The sequence below is a fragment of the Brachycentrus maculatus genome, unplaced genomic scaffold (assembly GCF_059751285.1).
Source record: "Brachycentrus maculatus isolate JH-2025_06_01 unplaced genomic scaffold, ASM5975128v1 h1tg000566l, whole genome shotgun sequence".
Lineage (NCBI taxonomy): Eukaryota > Metazoa > Arthropoda > Insecta > Trichoptera > Brachycentridae > Brachycentrus > Brachycentrus maculatus.
The window spans coordinates 159,931-185,906 of record NW_028281308.1 but is presented as its reverse complement, the minus strand read 5'-3'; the positions used below and the strand labels follow the sequence as shown (position 1 = coordinate 185,906).

At 34.2% G+C, this 25,976-nt stretch overlaps 1 protein-coding gene across 1 annotated transcript in view; it reads left to right on the top strand.

Annotated features, from left to right (window-relative positions):
• Window positions 1-14,214, top strand: part of LOC148301380 (uncharacterized) — a 40,539-nt gene extending 26,325 nt beyond the window's left edge. Inside the window, exon 10 of the mRNA XM_088273304.1 lies at window positions 9,935-14,214. Coding sequence (XP_088129430.1) covers window positions 9,935-9,985 — 51 coding nt within the window. The 3' untranslated portion in view covers window positions 9,986-14,214. The remainder of the gene's footprint in view (window positions 1-9,934) is intronic.
• The last annotated feature ends 11,762 nt before the right edge of the window (window positions 14,215-25,976 follow it).

Here is a 25,976-nt window from a genome sequence, read left to right as displayed (position 1 = left end):
TCACTCCTTTCAAGAACGTCATAAATCAAAATACTTGATTTTTCAGGAGAACGTTTTTAAAGTTTAAAAATATAACACAATGTGTTAAAAATAAATATCAAGCCACTTACTTAACTTTTTACTGTGCAACAGATCTTTTTAGGTAAAACCTGAAGGTTTTTTCTCCATTTGAAAAATATATAGTTTATTTAAAAAAATAATTAAGCAATACCTTTTCTTCAAAATGCAAAAACAACACTTTCTACCCTGGAGTGGGTAAATATTAAGTTAAAAATATGCCTCTTTTGCTGGGATATAGTACATTTTCTGGGCATTCCGAAAACATGCACAACTGAAAATTGACGAATTTTGATTTATGACATTCTTGAAAGGAGTGAGCGAAATGGTAATCAAATATTTCAGCAGGATTTAACCCTCTGCCACAAATCCAAAAAAATTATGAAATTTTTCACATAAAAACAATGAACTGTGTCGGACTGGTCGAGAATTTTGCCAGACATAAACCTGATTGAAAATCTATCGGCAATCTGTAAGAATCAGTTCTCCGAAATTGATTGCACTACGGTGGAACCGCTCATTTTGTCCATAATTCAGGTATGGTTTCGAGACGAAAAATGGCATCCACGTGCCAAAACCTTATATAATACATACCAAGAAGAGAAAAATCTTTGATTCAGCCCAAATGAGATCACATAAATATTAATTTGTGATATAACTAATAAACAAAAGATTTTACCAAACTTTTTACAAAAATACAACAGCAAAAAGTTTTCTTTTAATTGATCTGTTCGATACTGTATTTAATTTTTACTATTCTAAAATTATGCTACGGGTTTTTATTTTTTCAATTTAGATAATATGTTGTGTATATTTTTAAGAAAACAATAATCCCTGGCTTAATTTTCATTTATTTAAAACCTTGTATATTCATCCCATTTCAAAGTGATATTTTAATGTAAATTTTTTTCATATATTTATGTACCGATTGCGTGTCAAATTTTCTGTATTTTTTTTTTTAATATATGAGGAAATATCTGTTCCAATACATTTAAATGCAAAAATTAATTGTTTTTAATGACTCTTTTGCATTAAGTGCAAAAGAGTCATTAAAAACAATTATGTGTGCAATTTTTTTCTTTATTTATCTGTAAATAAGGAAATGGCTAAGCATTCTAATGAAATGGCTAAAAATTCTAAAGCAATTGTTAAATATTCTTTATACATTCTTTACATAATGGCTAAAATTGCTAAAGATATAGCTAAGTGATTTTTTCACTCTAATATTTATTCAATATTACCCTGGACTGGTACCTGAAGTGGAGGGCTGATCACCTTTCCTTCATGTGTAATCGATCGAGATAACACTGCGTTTACATGAAGCAGTGCCCTATGCACCATTGGGGTGCGGTAAGGGATTTATTATTAATATATAAATTATTACAATGATCCGCAAAGTAAACGCTTTAAATATTAAAAAAATATAGCTTAGTACTCTTTAAAGATATTTCCCTTTGGAATGCAGAAAGTTTGGCCGCAGACGGAGCGCACGCGCGGCGGCGCGGAAACGCGTCGGCCGTGTCCGTCCGCAGCGTACAGGTTTTGGTGTCACGGCATTCCGGCGTCAGTGTTCTGGTTGAAAACTTTGCTTACTCGCTCGCGGTGGCCATTCTCGCTCTCCCATCTCTGGGCGCGCACCCCTCTAACAACTCCCGCCCCCCACGGATACAGTAGCGCGATCAATAACACCCCCAAAATATACATACTGCATATGAAATTTTACTCTGTCGGTATTTAATTTGGTTTTTGTTTTGTGGATTTTGCAAGGGAAATTTTTTAAATTTGATATTTCAAATTGGTGACGCATTTTCAAATATATATATTTTAATATATATATATATATATATATATATATATATATATATATATATATATATATATATATATATATATATATATATATATATATAAATATATATATATTATATATATATTATATATATATATATATATATATATATATATATATATATATATATATATATATATATATATATATATATATATATATCATAGTTGTACAGGAGAAAGCGACTGACTAACAAAACGTAAAATGTCCAGGGGGCCATTTAAGTCACTTTTGCTTGGCAACAAAGTAAACATCAATGCAGTTAGTCATTTTTAACAAGTCAATATATTATACTTGCAAGTTTAAAATCCTTTGGGATGTTTTTAAGGGCAATATTAAGCTAGTAAGATATCAAATAGTCAATGATCACGTTTTTGTAAGAAATGCACTTGGTCACTTTCTCCTGTATGACTATGATATATATATATATATATAGATATATATATATATATATATATATATATATATATATATATATATATATATATATATATATATATATATATATATATATATATATATATATATATATATATATATATATATATATATATATATATATATATATATATATTATATATATATAATATATATATATATATATATATATATATATATATATATATATATATATATATATATATATATATATATATATATATATATACATATATATATACATATACATATATATATATATATATATATTTATATATATATATATATTTATATATATATATATTTATATATATATATATATATATATATATATATATATATATATATATATATATATATATATATATATATATATATATTTATATATATATTCATATACACACGCACACGCAGGCACACCTTTGAACAGTTGCTCAGTCTAGTTAATGGAAAATAATGAAAAAGCATTTAAAAACTTATATTCTAACAAATCTTTTGGTCAATCAAAGCATTTGGTGAATGAATTAAGGAAATTTAAGATTTTGAACAAACAATTTTGCATTTCATTATATAGATAAATGCATGGATGTTTGAATGCCGATATAAGGAGAGAATGCGTGGCTGAGATTAGCATTATCCACCAAATTAAGAAGGGTGTGGTTTGGGCATGTGGATCGAATGAGTGAAGAAAGAACGGTAAATCAAAATTAGCAGAGGAAGACCGAGTAACACTTGGCACTGTCAAGTATTTCAAATACTTTGGCGCGGTCAGGACAGGAGTCGGAATAGTGGACGGCTATGTACTGTAATGGTCAGCACGCTCGGCTACCGTCCTGGAGGTCCCGGGTTCGATTCCCAGGGGGTCAAATAAATATAAGTGATATTTTCACTCTAATATTTATTAAATATTACCCTGGACTGGCACGTGAAGCGGAGGGCTGATCACCTTTTCCTCGTATGTTAACAATCAAGATAACACTGCGTTTATATAATGCAGTGCCCTATGCACCATTGGGGTGCGGATAAGGGCTTACAATACACTATACAATGTATGTGAAGATTGTATGACAGATTTGTGTGGCGTTCTGTTCTCTCTGCCTACCCCTGCGGAGAAGCGGCGTGATGGTTAATTAGTTAGTTTGTCCGCCATGCCAATGTCACGTTTTGCTGTTACAAATAACAGATGGCGTTATATGACGGTAGATAAAGAAGTTTTTTTATGATTAAAAAAATATGAATGTGGACGAGGCGAAGAATGTTTGCAACGATAGAGTGGTATGGCGTTCTATTCTCTCTGCCTACCCCTGTGATGATTAGGTTAGTTAGTTAGTTAAAAAAATATGTTATTAGCTGTCGCAGGTAAAAACTCCCGTGACAGTGTATACTGAAAATATGCACATATTCTAATGCAGTCATTTCAAAGCCATTGGTGAATAGCTTTAGGAGATTTTAGATTTTGAACAAACGAACATTTATCGATATTACATGAGTCTGTCCAGTGGTTTTTGTGTATACAGGGTGGCGCAAAATTGATCACCCTTTCGGAAGATGTTATCTTTTTGCGCAAATGGCATCGTACGTCAATCGTATTTGACAATTGTGAACTGGACAGCTGCAGTATACAAATAATTTTATGGTGGCGCAAAATTAATCGTCCAATTTTGTTTTTGAAAAACTTTTTTACTAAATTAAAGAAATATATTTCAAGTGATATAAATCTTCATTTGATGAACCTATACATTTTTTTCTGTCGTGTGGAAAAAGTGATATCTGTCAAGTGGCTGCCGCCAGTGCTGATACACGTTTGTGCCCGTTTTATCAAGTATAGTGCAGCTGTCCAGTTCACAAGTGTCGGGTTGTGGTCCCGTGGTTAGTGTCGCGGACTCATGAGTCAGAGTTTCTCGGTTGGAACCCACTCTATCACAATTTGATACCTATACGTAATAATTAGCCGCTTAGGCTCACAGAAATAGTATGAAATTGGAAGAATTTTTGTAAGCAATAAAAACACAAATATTTCACTTTTTTAAATAAAATTAAAAATTATAAAATGTCAAAGTCGGGTTGTGGTCCCGTGGTTAGTGTCGCGGACTCTCAATCCAGAGTTTCTCGGTTGGAACCCACTCTACCACAATTTGATACCTATTTCTAATAATGAGCCGCTTAGACTCACAGAAATAGTATGAAATGGAAGTATTTTTGTAAATAATAAAAACACAAACATATTATGTTTTGACATCTCATCAAAGATGAAGAAGAATATGGAAGTCTGGGCATTTACGGGGCTTACGACCGTCATAGGCTGGTTTAAGTGATCACTTTACACACGTGTAACATTCACCAATTCTACCCATTATTGACAACCACACTACTCAAATTCTTGGAAGTTCTATTTATATGAACCAATTTAAAAACTTTGTTCTTGAATCACTAGAACCTCACTAGAGACATCTATTGGTGAGATGTAAAGACTTCCATATTCTTCTTCATCTTTGATGAGATGTCAAAACATAATATGAAAATAACTCCTGTAATTGGAGATAATCCAGATTTTGTGAACAAGTATTTGGACACACTCAAAATGTTGTAAAACACAAACATTTCTCTTTTAAAAAAAAATAGAATTAAAATATGACTGACGTACGATGCCGTTTGCATAAATTATATATACATCTTGCGATAGGGTGATTACTTTTGCGCCACCCTGTATAACAAATGGGGGATTTTTTACTAACCCTTCTCACTATCTTGTTCACATAAACATGTATCACTGTTTGGAGTATATTTTCCCCCTTTTTTTGAGATATTTTTACGAAGTTGGCTGTCGTTATATGTATGTATATTTAAAAAAAAAATTCGAACCCTTATCCGCACCCCAATGGTGCATAGGGCACTGCATCATATAAACGCATCGTTATCTTGAAGGAAAGGTGATGCCTGATCATTATTAACACTTGAATGAAAGGTTATGCCGGAGGTCCGGGGTTCGAGTCCCAGATGGGGGTGAAAATAATTATTAGTTATTTTACACGACCAAGATAACACTGCGTCAATACGATGCAGTGCCCTATGCACCATTGAATGCGGATAGGTATAAGAAGAAGAATATATAGGATATAGATTAATATGAGAGTTTCTCGGTACGAACCCACTCTACCACAATTTGATACCTATTTCTAATAATGAGTCGCTTAGGCTCACAGAAATAGTATGAAATTAAAATATTTGTGTAAATAATAAAAAGGCAAATATTTATCTTTTTTTATAAAAAATTAAAATTGTTATTTTTTATAAAATACTCGACATAACGTCAAATTTGCTTCCTAAAAACATCAAATTACATTTGTTTAACGTCCAATTTGGTCTGATAAATGTCCAATCGGAAGTTGAAAACTTGTATTTATTAAGAATACTCTTCTCAATTATCAAATATTTGCCAAAATTTAATAATTTTGGCAAATATTTCAACATGATTCAAAGTGTATATATCGTGACAGCCAATCTCGGAAAATACCCCCCCCCCCACTCCCTTTGAAACATTTGAAAAAAAATGGGTTTTGGGTTTTTTATATTTTTAAAATTAATTAATTAATATTATCTAATCTTGTAACCACATTGCCATCCATCCACCACCGAGCTTTCACTCTGTCGGCCACATTCGCATCATTGTTTTACTGTTACGGTGTTTCACCTCTTCCTCTATCTCTTGGCTTGGCTTTTATGACTGTGGGTTATTCTAATTTCAATAATTTATTACCCTGGGCTATTAAATTTCAAGTGTTGTTTTCCCGGGCTATTAAATTTCAAGTTTTGTTTTCCCGGGCTATTAAATTTCAAGTGTTGTTTTCGTGGGATGTTAAATTTCAAATTCTGTTTTCTCGGGCCATTAAATTTCAAGTGTTGTTTGCCCCGGATATTAAAACTTAAGTGCTGTTTTTCTGGGCCATTAAATTTTTTTTTTGTCTTCCCGAACCATTAAATATCAAGTTTTGTTTTCCCGGGTCGTTAAATATCAAATGCATTTTTCCCAGGCCAATAAGGCCAGGTTTTTTTTCTCGGACTATGAAATTCCAAGTGTTGTTTTCCACGGCCGTCAAATTTCAAATGCTGTTCTCCCGGGCCATTAAAATTCAGGTTTTGTTATCCCGGGCTATTAAATTTCAAGTGGTGTTTTCTACGGCCATTAAATTTCAAGTGCTGTTTTCCTTGGCCATTAAATTTTCCCGGGTTATTAAAATTTCTTGTTTTGTTACTATTTCATTTTGATATTCATTATTTTTTTATTTTAAATCTCGTTTTTAATCAGGAACTCAATCTCAGGCTCTTAATTTTCAAAATAAATTTCCTCAAAATAATGGTTATAAATCTTGAAATTTAATTTCCGGCTCTCTACAAACTTGAAATTCATGGAAATAGTATAATTATTATTTATTTTAAACTAGTCAAATTTAACATTTTATATAACAATTTTTGGGTGGTTAGGATAATTTTAAAATTTAACAAAGTTTATTGTATTATTATCTCTAGAAAAAACCCCAAACTCACTTTGATTCCTATCCGAGATGATCGTAAAATTTTCTTACAATCAAATTTACGAAAAAGAAGAAGTTAGATATGTATTTAAAATAAATGAATCCCTCCACCTTATCTCCTTCCCTGATACTGTGTTTCGCAAAGCCGTGTGGCACTTACTCAATGTTGACATTGCCAGAATCAATTTTGTAATTATTGAGTACGGCTACTTTTAATAATTATAGAGTATAGCTATTTTTGTAATTATTGAGTACTGCTGTTCTCAATGATTATTGATAACATTTAAATATTTTTTATTGATTACAGCTATTTTTAATAATTATTGAAGACATTTATTTTTATAAATAATTTATCAAGCTCTACTCGTAATTTTTTAGTATAGCTATTTTTAATAATGAATGAAAGTATTCATAATTATTATTGAGTATAGCTGTTTTTCGTAATTATCGATTACAGCTATGTTTCACAATATTCAGGTATATCTGTTTTAATTGATTATTATTAATTCAGCTTTTCTCGTAATTTTTTAGTATGGCTATTTTTAATAATTTACAAATAACATTTGTAATTATCGAGTATAGCTGTATTTGAAAACATTGAGTACTGAATAAATGCATAAATCAGCAATTACCAGATATAAATGGTTTTTTTTTCTTCATATTGTAGAATCCAATACATATTTTAAATGTCTTTTGTGATAATATAATATAAGCTATCTCAATTCCTGCCAATTTTACAATAGGGATTTTTTTAATAATGTCATTATTGCCACACGAAAAAAATAATACAATATTTTGAGATTAAAAGAGACGTTTGTATTTTTTACAACTTTCTTCAAAAAGTCTGTCTGCTCGATACCATTTCTTCTTCTATATCACAAGTGATAAAGAAGAAAGTGTCCCTGTTTTGGACAGTCCGAAACTGCTCCGTACTCCTGTCCAGTCGTGGATATTGCGGAGCCAGGAGATCCGCCTTGGACCCTTCATCTTACCCTTGAAGAGTTGGGGTAGTTCTTCTCCTCCGACACATGTCCTAAATAGAACAATTAAACTTATTTATTTTTTTAACAAAAATGTTAAATAACATTAGTATATAACCACTCACCGAGATTTTTATGTCTACCGGTTTCGAGACGTACCCGTCTCTTCGTCAGGACAATCACTACTACAGCATGCAAACAATACTACCCATCACTACCATAGCACTATTTTATACTTATAACCCTTATCCGCACCCAATGGTGCATAGGGCACTGCATCAAATTGACGCAGTGTTTTCTTGATCATTACTTACACGAAGGCAAGGTGATCACTCTTTCGTTTCAGGGACCAGTCCAGGGTAATATTAAATAAATATTACAGTGTAAAATCACTAATATTTATTTTCACCCCCCCTGGGAATGGAACCCGGGACCTCCAGCACGGTAGCTAAACACGCTAACCATTAAACCAGGGAGTCGGATATATGTATAAATAACGGAAATTTTTGTAGTGTGGTTGTCAATCATGGACGTAGAATAGTGAATGTTACACACATTATTACAATATTGAGTGAAAAAATCACTTATATTTATTTGACCCCCCCTGGGAATCGAACCCGGGACCTTCAGCACGGTAGCTAAACACGCTGACCATTACACCACGGAGGCGGACACTATTTACTCACTTAAAACTACACAAAATGTTTTAACACACGCGATTTTTGGTCAACCTCAAGACCAACATGCGCTAAAGGTTACAGCACAAACATGCGTTACGAGCCGAGGTTAAACACGCACTTTGTGCATACATAACCGGTAGATATAAAAATCTCAGTGATATACTAAAATTATTAACATTTTTGTTAAAAAAAATAATAAGTTAAAATGACTAAACACAAAGTCAATGCTTTAAATATGAATAATATTGAAAACAGAACATTTAAATATTGGATATTAGTTCCCTATTTGCTCCGACTCTTTGGAGAACTCCAGCATTGATGACCATGTCCACCCAGGGTGTCCGAAGCATTATTCGATACATCCACATCTCAAATGCCTCCTATATACAGTAAAACCTCGATATAACTTATAACTTAATATATTTGTTTGATAATGTCTTAATATGACAAAACATGTCACATAAAATCATATATATGTAATTGAAAGTAGAATTCAATCCAATAACCTTGTTTAATTTTGGATATATTGCCCAACAATTTTAATTTATTTCTCTAATTTTCTCTAACTAAACACAGTGTTCATATTTGAAGAAACAATGTTTTTTTTTTAAAATTTATTATAAACCTATTTTTATATAACGGACTTTCGCCTGTAACGGACACCCCCTTCCCCCGAATTAGTCCGTCATATCGAGGTTCTACTGCAATTGTGCCCAAAATAATGGCACCTTTTTGAAATTTACGATTTAAATCAAATTTATTCGTCGCTTGGAATACAGTACCCGGCAAAATTAACGCGGTAAGTATCTTACTAACGAATCTCAACTGCACTGTCTACTAAAACGCCTCGCCGGAAATAAGCAAAGTTTTTAACCAGAATATCTGCAAATCGCTCCGTAATGTCCAAAACCAACGCATCGAAAAAAAAATGTATTTAGTCATATAAAAAAAATGTTGCATGTTTTATTTTTTTTATGTACTTTTTGATGTTTTAAAATGAAGCATGAGATAGAGTAGTTTGTGTTTATACGCTTTTTTTTAAAATTAGCTTTAGCGCGATGGTTAGCACGTTTAGCTACTGCGCCGGAGGTACCAGGTTTGATTTCAATTCGGGGTCGAAATAAATATCGGTGATTTTTCGCACTTTGATTTATTTGATTATTACCCCGGACTGGTACCTGAAGGGCAGGATTGATCGCCTCGCCTTTGCGACGGAGATAACACTGATTCAGTGCCCTATGCACCGTTCGGTGCGAAAAATGGCTAGAAGGATGATAATCTTCTTATCCGTGGGAATATTTTTTGAGCTGTATAAGAAATTTATACAATTGTGATTTTTTTAAATTATTATTTGGGACACGGGGCCGTTGTTTGAAGATGTTCTGGTTTTTTTTTCAGGGCTTAGGACTCGTCATGGGGAATGGGCAGCACGGATCCTACCAGAAGTAGAAGGCCGACACGCTTTGATACGTTTAAAGTTTGGTGACTTCGCTCCGTATATTTTGGTGACCTCGCTATATTGTTTGGTGACTTCACTCCGTATAGTTTGGTGACCTCGCCATATAATTTGTTAACTTTGCTATATTGTTTGGTGACTTCGCTCCGTATAGTTTGATGACCTCGCTATATAGTTTGGTGACCTTGCTCCATATAGTTTGATGACTTCGCTCCGTATAGTTTGATGACCTCGCTATACAGTTTGGTGACTTCGCTCCAAATAGTTTGGTGGCCTCGCTATATAGTTTGGTGACTTCGCTCTGTATAGTTTGGTGGCCTCGCCATATAGTTTGGTGACCTCGCTATATTGTTTAGTGACTTCGCTCGGTATGAAATGAACAAATTTAAGATTAATACGAAGTAATTGATAAGTAATATTAGCCTCTATTGCTATGCGTAAACTGGCAACACCGCTTCATACAAATGAGAAACTTTGCTCCGTATAATGTGGCGACTTCTTAAAAAACGGCGACTTCGCTTCATGTAAAATAGGTAGAATCGGTGACAATATGTATGACTTTGCCAATTATTGACATTGCTACGTATGATGGAGTGACTTTGCTTCGTATAAATGGTGACTTCGCCTCGTATAAGTGGTGACTTCGCCTCGTATAAATGGTGACTTCGCCTCGTATAAATGGTGACTTCACCTCGTAGAAATGGTGACTTCGCCTCGCATATATGGTGAGTGACTCCGCCTCGTATAAGCGGCGACTTTGCCTCGTGTAAGAGGCTACTTCGGTTCGTATAAATCTCCAAATCAAACGTATCATTGTTTACGTGTGGCGGCTCTCACGTCCATTTCACACCAATGATTAAACTAGGTAACAAATAGACGCAAGTCGGGAGGTTTTTTTTGTTTGTTTTTTTTTTGTACATGGTGATACTAAATATTATTATGTCATTTGAATTAAATTTAATTTTTTTTTTTATTTTTTTTTTTACTTATCATAAATGAATCATGAATTTTGAAACGGGGCGCGTTTGAATGTTGTCGATAATTTTTTTTTATTGTGAATTTTTCAATGTTTTATTTTATTTGTATATACGTATTTCGAAAATCGAATGTGATTGAAAAGCAATATTGGGTATCACAGACGGCCCGGAGCTGCCTCGACCGCCCAGGTATTCCGTTTGCAGCCGGCTACTGGCTTCCTGTGTTATAGGCCTATGGTCAGTCCTGTTATAAACCTATAGTTAGTCTTGTTATAGGCCTATATTTAGTCCGTTATAGGCCTATGGTCACTCCTGTTTGTAGGCCTACAGTCAGTCCTTTTATAGGCCCATAGTTAGTCCTGTCATAGGCCTATAGTTGGTCCTGTTATAGGCCTATATTGGACTTTTATAGGCCTGATTGGCCTGTTATAGGACTATAGTTAGTCCTGTTATAGGCCTATAGTTGGTCCTGTTATAGGCCTATATTGGACTTTTATAGGCCTATATTGGCCTGTTATAGGCCTATAGTAAGCCTGTTATAGGCTTATAGTCAGTCCTGTTGTAGGACTATATTAAGTAAAGCCGTAAGTTAGCCTGTTACAGGCCTATACTTAGCCTGTTATAGGCCTATAGTCAGCCCTGTTATAGTCCTATATTGGCCTGCTATAGGCCTATATTAAGTCCTGTTATAGGCCTATAGTTAGCCTGTTATAGGCCTATAATCAGCCCTGTTATAGTCCTATATTGGCCTGTTATAGGCCTATAGTTAGTCTTGTTATAGGCCTATAGTTAACCTGTTATAGGCTTATAGTCAGTCCTGTTGTGGGCCTATAGTTAGCCTGTTATAGGCCTATAGTTAGCCTGTTATAGGCCTAGAGTTAGTCTGTTATAGGCCTATAGTAAGCCTGTTATAGGTCTGCTCCGTAGATTATTAAGTATTGTCAATTTCGTCGGGGAAAGTGGAGAGCGCGCGTGGAAAGGTCTTCCTTTTGTATAAACTTTACGCTTAGTTTTCCTCTGTTTCCTTTGCCCTTCTGACGCGACGCCCTCGCTTTCTCCCGGCGCCCGCCGATCGGTCCCCGGACGGACGCATCGAGCGCGTTAGGTACAATTTTTTATGTTCTAATTTTATACGATAATTGATTTCATGGCATTTTTCGTTGCGGAAAAAAGTATCATCTTAGATTTAGTCCTTGTTATATTTTCCGTTGTTGAATTATCATTTTAATTTGATATTTTTAAAATCGAAAATAACCCCTGTGCTGGTTCGGATAAAGACCATTTTCGCTCGATTATTTCTTTCTTAAAAATATTTATTTCAATTTCGTTTGGTTGTTGTAATTTAAATTCATTTGTACGCGTGAAATTGTTCTTTGAAACGGATCGCACAGACGTTTTATTTTCCCTTATAAATTTGAGTTTACTGCCGTTGTGAGCATATGGTGTCCGCATTTTCAAAAAACTAGAGAAATTCAGTGCGGGGGCGATTTGCCCGTTTGCCTTTACAAACACCCTTGCGGCTGTAATTTTGATAGTAAATATAATTTAAATAGCGCAGCGCGCCATCGGCACCGCAACAGCAAAGGCACGATTGCCAAATTTAGTGCGCCGGTTAGATCGCTCCACCCGTGGCGGTTGTTGTAGCCGATCAAATCGTCGGCCGATTCGTCTGGAATGCACAGCTCTTTTAGATATTTGAGCAGACAGAGCTTAAAGAGATAGACACAATTGACTTTAATTCAAGTCGTATTGATAATATACGGTGATTTTTCTTTTGTCGTCGTTGTAGGGGATGATTGGTAGTGTGAATTCAGGGTTCTGGGACTCCAACCCTGTTGCGTTGCCCGCTATTCCGAATTACGGTTGTTGTTTTTTTAATGTTTGGACCTTAGTCGGGTCTTAAGAACACGGTTGTGCGAAACTCCTCTTCTGACACTTATCCGCATCTAGTGGGGCATAGGACACTGCATCGTATTGATGCGGTGTCGTCTCGATCGTGCATTACACGAAGGTAAGGCGATCAGTCCTGGGCGATTTAAGTAAATACTTGAGTGAAAAATTTGTATGGGATCGTTCTCCAGCGCAATGGTTAGCGTGTTTTGCTACCGTTCCGGAGGGGTCGGAATAAATATCAGTGGTGGAGTATCGAAAAAAAGAGTGTCTAAAAGAGCTGTGCATTCCAGAGGAGTTGGTCGAGAGACGGTCGGGTACAGCAACTGCCACGGCTAGAGCGACCTTACCGGCGTCCTAAATTCGGCGAGCGTGCCTTTGCCGTTGCGGGCCGATGGCGCGGAACGCTCTTCCGTCAGTAGTTGGAAATAGCGAGAGTGAGATGATTTTTAGAAAATATCTAAAAATGCATTTGTTTGCTCAATCATCTCCTCTTCCCTAAATCAATCGTAGTGAAGCGCCCTTGAGGTAGTATTTTACGAAAATGGCGCTATATTAATTAATAAAAATTATTATTTTATGTTAAATTTTTATTCTTAACACATTGTTGTCGGGCGGTTCTTTCATAATTCTTCTTCTTCTAACCCTTATCCGCACCCACTGGTGCATAGGGCACTGCATCGTATTGACGCGGTGTTATCTTGATAGTCACACAAAGGCAAAGTGATCACTCCTGCGCTTCAGGGTCCAGGGTGATATTAATAAATATTAAAGTGTAAAATTACCAATATTTATTTTTACCCCCTATGGGAATCGAATCCAAGACCTCCGGCACGGTAGCTAAACATGCTAACCATTAGAATATGGTATTTATTACTTTATTCTTTCATAATTATTTGACCCTAATTAGTGTACTAACAAGGGTCGTATGCTAATCGCAAGTAACGGCAAACGCAACTCCGATCTGTATGTTGTAATTAAGCATCTCGCGCTCTACCAAGATTATTCAAATTATAAGCTTAAATAATGAAAATGAAAAATTATATTTTCTGGCGTTTCTCATGCATGTGATTATAATCCAGGATTCGGACCTCACATACTAATATAAGAGTTTCTGCTCAGTAAAAAGCTTCTTTTCATCTCACCAATAGATGTCTCTAGTGAAGATGTAGTGATTCATGAACAATGTTTCAAAATTGTTTCATATAAATAGAATTTGAGTAGTGTGGTTGTCAATAATGGGTAGAATTGGTGAATGTTACTCGTGTGTAAAGTGATCACTTAAACCAGTCTATGACGGTCGTCAGCCCCGTAAATGCCCAGACTTCCATATTCTTCTTCATCTTTGATGACATGTCGAAAATTAATATGAAGTAAGCAAATAGAACGCTTACAAGCGTCTCCCGCTCTCTACAAAAATTACGTTCAAGACGCTTTTAATCATTTCCCGCAAACAATGTGTTAAAATGCCTTCATTGCGGCAGTATCACTCATATATTGAAGCCTTTTTAAAAAGTCTAAAACCATATGATGGTGTCTGTATTCACTCGGGCGATGTGCATCCGTTTCATCGTCTCGGCTGTAAGTGTGAGGACAGTTACATCAGACTGATGATGTGAATTTAACCATTAGATGGTGCCTGTATTCACCCGGGTGATGTGTATCAGTTTCATCGTCTCAGCTGTAAATGTGAGGACAGTTACATCGGACTGATGACAATGTGAATTTAACCATTAGATGGTGTCTGTATTCACCCGGACCATGTGTATCAGTTTCATCGTCTCGGCTGTAAGTGTGAGGACAGTTGCATCAGACTGATGACGATGTGAATTAAACCATTAGATGGTGTCTGTATTCACTCGGGCGATGTGTATTACCTTCATTGTCTCGGCTGTAAGTGTGAGGACAGTTACATCGGACTGATGAGGATGTGAATTTAACCATTAGATGGTGTCTGTATTCACTCGGGCCATGTGTATCAGTTTCATCGTCTCGGCTGTAAGTGTGAGGACAGTTACTTCGGACTGATGACGGTAATTACTAGACGAGAATTACAGAGCAAAATAATTGACTGTGAATAGTATGTAAAGAGAAAACTTGAACATTGTAAAGAGAACATTGTATAAGGCAAAAATGATATTTTGTGAATGTCTCGGATGGAAAAAAAGTATTTTTAACAATATTATATATATCTATATATATTTTTATTATTAAACGAAAAGTGTTGTTGAAATATGAATTTGGAGTTTGTTTTCTTTTGTTTTTACGTTGTTTTTTTTCATTCCTTTCCTCTTTTGTTTTACAGATTTAAAAAAATATGGTTTTATTAATTTGTGGCATTTTTAGTTTTCATTTTACTTGGCAAATACAGCAGGACTTCGTGTATAATCCGTACCCCGAAAATTTACCCTCTGTTCGGATTAGTGGAGCGTTCGGATTACATTACAGACAATCTGTATGGTATTTTTTTTATCAAATAAAACAAATGTGTATTGTGAAATTTAAAATATGTTTATCAAACTTTTTTAACCTTTCCCTTCTGGTGCTAAAATAAAATGCGCGTCCCGGTGTTGGGTAGTCACTACACAATAAAAAAATTGTGATTTTAAATGGGAAAACTACGGACATTCATAGCTAATCCCCTTAATTAATCATAAATGAAGTAAAAAATTATAATAATTTAGATTTATTTGCTGAAAACATTTTAAAAAACCATCTGGAAACGCTCACGGAACAAGCATAGGTCCGCTCTAGTTGCAAGCCCAAAAGTGACTGTCGCTAACCCGCTAGCCGCTAGCCAGAGAACATTGAGCTTTGAGCTCCTCATGCTTGTACAGTGCAATTATGCAAGAGTGAGATGCGAATATAGTGTCGCGGTTCCCGCACACTCTTCACGCGCTGTATATATATATATATATATATATATATATATATATATATATATATATATATATATATATATATATATATATATATATATATATATATATATATATATATATATATATATAGAAGCAATGTGTACTAGGTACACAACACCGGGAAGGGAGGGTTAAGGGATGAATGGGAGTTCGGATTAGCGGAGGTTCGGATTATAGATGTCCTGCTGTATCACTATTGGTTAAAATCTATTGCGGCCTACTACGAAATATCAATATTATATCGAAATGGATCTCACTTCTGTAATTTGTCAACTGATGGCGCCGCAATCAGTCATGCTCCAGATCTATCAAATCGCTACCCGCATGTGAAAGAGATCCAAGAGCATTGCATATATATACAAGTTAACTATCTGCTTAGTAAAAGTTTGCGCTATTCCAACATAGATGGCTGATGTGAACTCGCATGTACTGTGTCACGAGTTTGATCAATATATCTAGGAGTTCCAAAAATTTGAGTAGTGTGGTTGTCAATCATGGGTAGAATTGGCGAATGTTACACGTGTGTAATGAGAACACTTAACCGAGCCTATGACGGATCGAAAGCCCTGTAAATGCCCAGACTTCTTCATCTATATTGGGATGTAAAAATTAAGCTAATCCAGATTTGTGAACAAGTATTTGGACACACTCAAAATGTTGTAAAGTTAACTAATTTTGTAGGCAGAGAGAATAGAACGCTGCACCACTCTGTTTTTGCAAACATTCTTCACCTCTTTCACATTCATTCATCTCTTCATGCATAGCTAAAATTTATACCAAGTGTTTGATAACGATACCGAACACTCCGAAACATGTCGCTCACTCCTTTCAACAACGTCATAAATCAAAAATCGTCAATTTTCAGTTGTGCATGTTTTCGGAATGCCCAGAAAATGTACTATATCCCAGCAAAAGAGGCATATTTTTAACTTAATATTTACCCGCTACAGGGCAGAAAGTGTTGTTTTTTCATTTTGAAGAAAAGGTATTGTTTAATTATTTTTTTTAAATATCCTAAATATTTTTCAAATGAAAAAAAACCTTTAGGTTTTACCTAAAAAGATCTGTTGCACAGTAAACAGTTCGATAAGTGGCTTGATATTTATTTTTAATACATTGTATTATATTTTGAAACTTTAAAAACGTTCTCCTGAAAAATCAAGTTTTTTGATTTATGACGTTCTTGAAAGGAGTGAGCGATGTGTCAAAATAGATTTTAACCAATAGTAAATAGTTTCAGTTAAGTATGGTTTAAATTATAATTTGAATTTAAAAAAATAACAGTCATGCAATTACATAAGGATTTTTTTCCTCATCCAGTATGTACATTTTCCTTCACCCTTGTCTGCACCCAGTGGTGCTTAGGGCACTGCGTCGTCATAATGTCAACATTACCTTTTATCATATCGTATTCGTACAGGAGAAAGTGACCAACTAACCTAAACGTAAAATGTTCAGGAGGGCCATTCAAGTCACTTTTGCTTGGCAACAAAATAAACATCAATGCAGTTAGTCATTTTCAACAAGTCAATATATTATACATCCAAGTTAAAAATCCTTTGGGATTATTTCAGGGCAATATTAAGCTAGTAAGATATCACATGGTCAATGATCACATTTTTGTAAAAAGTGCACTTGGTCACTTCTCCTGTATGACTACCATATAAAAGAAAGCTACTGTTTTTTTAACAGAGAATTCTAAACTTAAATAAATGTCTGTTCAAACAAGATTGAAAAATTTCCTTATGTAGAGTTAGAATAGTTCTGCATTCAGGTAATGATATAATATGAGACAAATCACTGCACCCATTGGCTCTAATGTGATGTGGGAAATATGATCGCATATGATGTGATGTGGTGGGAGAAATCACTTCTATTGCCTCTGTAATGTGATGTGGTGGGAGAAATTACCCCATCTATAGTACAGTAATACAATGTGGGAGAAATATCCACATCTATTGCCTCTATAATGTGATGTGGTGGGTAATACAATGTGGGAGAAATCACCATATCTATTGCCTCTGTAGTGTGAGTGGTGTGAGAAATTACCACATCTATTGCCATGGTAATATGATGTGAGAAAAATGACTACATCTATTACCTCTGTAATGTGATGTGGGGGGAGAAATTGCCACATATTTTGCCACCGTAATACAATGTGCAAGAAATCACCACATCTATTGCCTCTGTAATGTGATGTGGTGGGAGAAATTATCACATCTATTGCCACGGTAATATGATGTGAGAAAAATGACCACATCTGTTGCCTGCATATTGTGATGTGGGAGATATGGTCTCTTTATACATAATTTGAACAAAGCAGTGATATCTTAGAACAACTAGTAGAATGGTATGGTTGATGGACAATACAGCAATATTTCTCATAGGTAAGCAATTTCAAATGTCCTCACCAAAAGTTACATTTCCAATATTGCACTAAAAATCCTTTAAATGCAAATCTGCTCTGTTGACTGTATTCTATCGAAATCTCAATAAAAGTTGCGACAAAACGTGACCAATCCTGTGTTAAACAAATATGAAAACATTAAATCGCACCAAAACGTAACGTTTTACAAGCTACAATTCCTGATTACTTAAAATCATTTATAATGGATATGTAACGTTTTGGTTGGGACCTCCACATCACTAGAATTTGAATTTGAATCACTAGAATTTTCACTAGAGACATCTATTGGTGAGATGGAGAAGCTTTTTTACTGAGCAGAAACTCTTTTATTTGTATGTGAGGTCCGAATCCTGGATTAAAATCACATACATTAAAAATAAAACGAGATGTAATCCAGATTTGTGCACAAGTATTTGGACACACTCAAAATGTTGTAAATAATTATAATTACTCATTTTTTACTTAACATAGATGAAGAAAAATATGGCATTTGCAAGGTTTACCACCCGTCATGAGCTGTTTTAAGTGATCACTTTATTTAATACTTTCACTTTTCTACCCATGATGGACAACTGCTCTATAAAAAAAATTTGGAACTTGTATTTATATGATATAATTCACATGTCGTTTCATGTGCGAGTTCGCTGCAGTATCTATGGTTGCTTTGATACTTGTATATATGAACAGATCTCTGGTAAATAAAAGCTTTCTCAAATCGACCATAGATGGCCGCCGTGAACTCAAACATGAAGCGTCGTGAGATTTTCAATATTACAAAAATTCGAGTAGTGGCTGTCAATCTTGGGTAGAAGTACACATACACTTGTGTAAAGTGATCGCTTAAATCAGCCTATGACAGGTAGACCCCGTAAATACCCAGACATCCATATTCTTCGTCATCTATGTTGAGATGTCAAAATTTAAAAAATAACTCCTTTGCGGATAAACTCAGATTTGTGAACAGGGATTTGGACACACTTAAAATGTTGTGTATTATTATTTGAATAGTTTTACGTCAGAATTTGAGCTTAACCCTTCACTGCATAGTGTATCAAATTTGTTACATAATAAAAAAAAAAAAATTAAAATTCACGATCAAGATAACACTGTGTTCATATGAAGCAGTGCCCTATGCACCATTGGGGTGCGGATAAGGGTTTTATTATTATTTATTATTATTATAAAAATAAAACCCTTATCCGCACCCCAATGGTGCATAGGGCACTGTGTCATATAAACGCAGTGTTATCTCGATGGTTTACACATGAAGGAAAGGTGATCAGCCCTCCGCTTCAGGTACCAGTCCAGGGTAATATTGATTTGTCACATACCCAAATGTTAGTGTTGTCCGCCTCCGTAGTGTAACGGTCAGCACGCCCGGCTACCGTTCTGGAGGTCCCGGGTTCGATTCCCAAGGGGGGTTAAAATAAATAGAAGTGATTTTTTCACTGTCATGTTTATTCAATATTATCCTGGACTGGTACCTGAAGCGGAGGGCTGATCACCTTTCCTTCATGTGTAAACGATCAAGATAACACTGCGTTTATATGACGCAGTGCCCTATGCACCATTGGGGTGCGGAGAAGGGTTTTATTATTATTAGTGTTAAAACGTTCTTTTAAAATTTAAGCAACCATTCTTTGTTGTTACTGATTGGATAAATTCATGACTCACGTATATAGTTCATAATTTAGCCAACAGACGCGCTATGAACGCCAAAATAATAACTTCACTCGTCTCTCCAAGACCAACTGTCAATGCAGTCATGCAGTAACTAACTAACTAACCAACCGTCACGCCGCTTCCCCGCAGGGGTAGGCGGAGAGAATAGAGCGTCACACCACTCTGTCCTTGCAAACATTCTTCGCCTCTTCCACGTTCATGCATCTCCTCATGCATACCCGCCGATTGTTACGACTCCTAACCTGACCACTTTCAAGTATTTGGCATACCTGATCGTGCCATGTTTTTCTCGGTCTTCCTCTGCTTCTTTTCCCGCTAACGTTCGCCTCATAAATTTGTTTTACCGTTCTTTCCTCACTCGTTCGTTCCACATGTCCAAACCATCTCAACACACCTTGCTTAATTTTATCGATAATGCTCGTCTCAGCTTTGCATTCCTTCCTTATTTCACTATTCGTACATCTATCATACATCGTTTTGTCGCACATTCTTCTGAGAGATCGCATTTCGACTGCATTCAGCCTACTTTCATCCTTCTTTTGCCAACTCCATGTTTCACTTCCATACATTAGAGTTGGAACCAGGACTCAGTTGTGCACTGCCAGTTTAGCTTCCGCTGATAGGTTTTTATTTGCCATAGCAGTCATGCAGTGAAGGGTTAAGTAGGTAGGTAGGTAGGTAGGTACTTAGTGATTTCATGTTTTGTTTTGCAGATGAGTATTTAGTATGTAGTATAGCATTGCCTTACAACTAAATCTACCTCCGGGAGGTCAGACACGACCTCTTTTATCCATAAAAGATCTGTAAAATTCCGAGCGAAAAATATTTAGTGTAGAAACTTTTCATTTGACTCATCATTTTGTTGACTGTCGCGTGAGTGTGTGTAAAAATTATTATTGACTGTCACATAAAGGTTTCAGTGAAGATTGTTATATCATCGACTATCACAAAGAGGCTTTTTGTGAAAAACGCTATGGAATTGACTGTCAAATGAAGGTTTTTGAGAAGATTGTTATATCATCGACTGTCTTATAAAGGTTTTTGTGAAGATTGTTATATCATCGACTGTCACATAAAGGTTTTTGTGAAGATTGTTATATCATTGAATGTCGTATAAAGGTTTTTGTGAAAATCGCTATGTAATTAATTGTCAAATGAAGGTTTTTGTGAAGATTGTTATATCATCAGCTGTCACATAAAGGTTTTTGTGAAGTTTGTAATATCACAAACAGGTTTTTGTTAAGATTGTTATATCATCGACTGTCACATAAAGGTTTTTGTGAAGTTTGTAATATCACAAACAGGTTTTTGTAATGATCGTTATATCTTGGGCTGTCACTTAAAGATTTTTGTGAAGATTGTGATATCATCGACTGTAACATAAAAGTTTTTGTGAAGTTTGTAATATCACAAACAGGTTTTTGTGAAGATTTTTATATCGTCCACTGTCACATAAAGGTTTTTGTGAAGTTTGTAATATCACAAACAGGTTTTTGTAATGATTGTTATATCATAGACTGTCACATAAAGGTTTTTGTGAAGTTTGTTATATCATTTGAAAGTGTGCTTGATATTTCACATGATACTGACTGCTGTGAAAGGGTTTGTTAACATATTTAGGTTATATATATTTTCTTAAGCGTTGTGTAAAAATTATGCCATTTTATGTATTTGTTCTTAATTAATTTTAAAAGTACGGAGACAGTATTCCGACGGTTGTGATCAACATAGCCTTGCTATTGGTCACACCCGTCGCTGTCGTTTGAAGAGATGTAAATTAGTAGACATTGCATTGACTATCAAGTAGGAATGGTTATAGTCTGTAAGCTGTAATAAACTAAAACTAATTTTAAAAATAAAAGAAACTATTAACAATATTGGTCCGTAAGCTGTAAAAAACTAATTTAAAAATAAAATTTATAAAATAACGATATTGGTCCATAAGCTGTAATAAACTAATAATTATTTAAAAAGGAAAAAAAGGAATTAACGATATTGGTACGTAAGCTGTAATAAACTAAAACTAATTTGAAAATAAAATTATAAATATTAATGATATTGGTCCGTAAGCTGTAATAAAGTAACAATTATTCAAAAACCAGAAAAGAATTCACGATATTGGTACGTAAGCTGTAATAAACTAAAAGTAATTTGAAAATAAAATTATAAAAATTAATTTTATTGGTCCGTAAGCTGTAATAAACTAACACTTGTTTAAAAACCAAAAAAAATAAGTAACGATATTAGTCTGTAAGCTGTAGTAAACTAACACTTATTTAAAAACCATTTTTTTAACGATATTGTCAATAAGCTGTTATAAACTTACACTAATTTAAAAATATAATAAAAATTATGAAATTGGTCCTTAAGCTGATATTAGCTATAACCTTTGTTAAATTAATAAGTGTTACCTTATTACAGCTTACGGACGAATTTCATAATTTTTTCTATTTTATTTCTTAAATTTGTTTTAGTTTATAACAGCTTACAGACCAAAACAGTTGATTATTTTTAGATTTTTAGCATAAGTTTATTATAGCTTATGGACCAAAATCATAAATAATTTTTTTGTTTTTAAATTATTGTAAGTTTATTACAGCTTACGGACCAATATCGCTAATTATTTTTTTTTAAATAAAAAAACTAAATTAACGATATTCGTAAGTAACAAGTTTTATCTGCAGAAAATTAGACTTATAGTGTAGAAAGATTTGTCAGAAAATCATGAATTGCCTTCATTGTCACCCTTCGTAAGTTTAACCTTTCCCTTACAGTGCTAAAAAATTGTAATTAAAAAACTGGAAAAATGTGAATATTCTTAAATATCGCTTTTATCGACCATAGTTGAATTTAAAATGTTAAAATTTTGTAATATTAGTTCTGGTAAGTATCTGAAAACGAGAATAAAATACATCGCAAGTAGCCGCAATAGCTGGCGTAGCGACACGACCGCCGCGGAAGACGACCTGAGTGCTAAGACAATATTTTATTATTTTTTTAAATTACCTAACGTCCAAGTGACTCTGAAATCTAGCTACGGCTTATGCAACACCGTTTATCATGTCCCTACTCAGGCTGCAACTTTATAAGTTTCATAGCCTATGCCTACTTGTGAGTGGATTTACTCTTTATGTTTAAAGTTACTATAATTTCATGTAATTCATGAGTGAAAGTTCTAGGCAAAAGCACTCGCCACATTAAGACAAGTGTGTGTACGCAAAGCATGGCACGCACGCACACACTGAGAAACATTTGTGTATTAATGATTTTATCCCTGATTTTTACATAAATTATTTATTTCCGTCGCTGCAAATGAATAACGTTATATTATAATGCTTTCATGTAATACATGATTATACTACGGAGGAATATAAAAATTGTGAGCCCGTATCTATTATATTTTATATTGATATTCTCATTTTTAAAGTGGAGTCGTAGTATTTGGGTAGTATGTTTTCTAGGGATGGAAAGATTGATAAAGACATATAAAGGAGAGTGAATGCTGGGAACAAAGTGAATGGTGCACTGAAATCAGTTATACCAAATAAAAACCTATCAGCGGAAGCTAAACTGGCAGTGCACAACGGAGTCCTGGTTCCAACTCTAATGTATGGAAGTGAAACATGGAGTTGGCAAAAGAAGGATGAAAGTAGACTGAATGCAGTCGAAATGCGATCTCTCAGAAGAATGTGCGACAAAACGATGTATGATAGATGTACGAATAGTGAAATAAGGAAGGAATGCAAAGCTGAGATAAGCATTATCGATAAAACTAAGAAAGGTGTGTTGAGATGGTTTGGACATGTGGAACGAATGAGTGAGGAAAAAACGGTAAAACAAATTTATGGGGCGAATGTTAGTGGGAAAAGAAGCAGAGGAAGACCGAGAAAAACATGGCACGATCAGGTATGCCAAATAATTGAAAGTGGTCAGGTTAGGAGTCGTAACAATCGGCGGGTATGTATGAGGAGATGCATGAACGTGGAAGAGGCAAAGAATGTTTGCAAGGACAGAGTGGTGTGGCGCTCTATTCTCTGCCTACCCCTGCGGAGAAGCGGCGTGATGGTTAGTTAGTTAGTTGGCAAAAAAATTGTGAGCCCGTATCTATTATATTTTATATTGATATTCTCATTTTTAAAGTGGAGTTGTAGTAAATACATATCACCGGGAGGGGAAGGTTAAATGTGAATTTTGGATATTCTCAATAGATTTTCATACAACGGAACCAATCTACCATAATTTTTTTTATGAATCAAGTACTTATTTTGTCCGCCTCCGTGGTGTAATGGCCAGCGTGTCTAGCTACCGTGCTGGAGGTCCCGGGTTGAATTCCCAGCGGGTGAAAATAAATATTAGTGATTTTGCGCTGTAATATTTGTTTAATATTACCCTGGACTGGTTCCTGCAGCGCAAGAGTGATCACCTTGCCTTCATGTAAGTAATGATCAAGATAACACTGCGTCAATTCGATGCAGTGCCCTATGCACCATTGGGTGCGGATAAGGGTTATAAGTAAGTAACTTATTTTTACATGGTATCATGTGGAATGTATCTACCTTGTAAATGGGGAGTTCAGTGTACAGTAAAACCTTGATATAACGGACCTCCATTTAAATAAACAACTCATTAAATATTGATCATATTGCCTTCATGAGATAACCGATCAATGGATCGCTGCTTCCGTACGATGCAGTGCCCTTTGCACCATTGGATGCCAATGAGGGTGAGAAAAAGAAGATATCGTTAAAAATTGGATTCAATCTCTTGAATTTTTATTATTATTAGCTATATTGGTTCTGTGAAATTGTTGTAAAATGTATAAACCTTTATATATATATATAAATATATATATATATATATATATATATATATATATATATATATATATATATATATATATATATATATATATATATATATATATATATATATATATATATATATATATATATATATACATATATATGTATATATATATATATATATATATATATATATATATATACGAAACAATATGCACTGCATATCATTATTATATATTTAAAGAAAAATAGCTCCCATTAATGATTTTTAATATTACATATATAAATGCCTCTACTTCTGATATTATCTGTAATGTTGCCAGGTTGCAATTCTGATAATGCCGGCTGGTCAGCCATATATGTTTGCAGTATAAACATAGTAAGAAAAGCAATATAAACATTTTATTTCTTGTATAAAATTCGTCGACAGCCAAATATTACTAGTTTAATTGTGTTTAATTTTTTTAAATAACGCCTTCACGTAATATATATTTAAACAATATGTTAAAATTGTATATAATTCTTGTAATATGTCGTAATATGCTGGGTTTCGGTAATGGACTGATATAAAATGTTAGACGTTTCGTCTCGTAATTTAAAACTAATATACTTTTAAACATATATACATATATATTATTAGATTAAAACCAATATTTTTAGCTGTTCCACTTTTTTTATTTGACCAGCGACCGGGTTTCGTCGTTACCGACATCATCAGACTGGTGGGAGGCTATACAAATTGTTATGTTATATATATAAAACAAGGCAGGAGTTGATAACCATGATTTGATATAATTAATTGATTTGATAAATTATATCAAATCATAGTTATCAACTCCTGCCTTGTTTTATATATAACATAACAATTTGTATAGCCTCCCACCAGTCTGATGATGTCGGGAACGACGAAACCCGGTCGCTGGTCAAATAAAAAAAGTGGAAAAGCTAAAAATATTGGTTTTAATCTAATAATATATTAAAAATGCAATTCCATCACCAAGTGTCAGTGGATAATATAAATCTATACATATATTTTCAAAATAACAATTGTTGGATCTACTTATCTTTACTTTTAAGACTTTTGAATCATAAATAAGTGATAAAAAATGCGCTAAGAGTGTCAGAAATGAGGACCCTAAGGAGCATATCTGGCAAGAGTCTACGAGATAGAATAAGGAACGCCAGGATAAGGGAAATATGTAACTGCAGACAGTTGGTAGAATTCCATATTAAATTGTTGGGTAATATATCCAAAATTAAACACGGTTATTGGATTGAATTCTACCTTCATTTACATATATTTA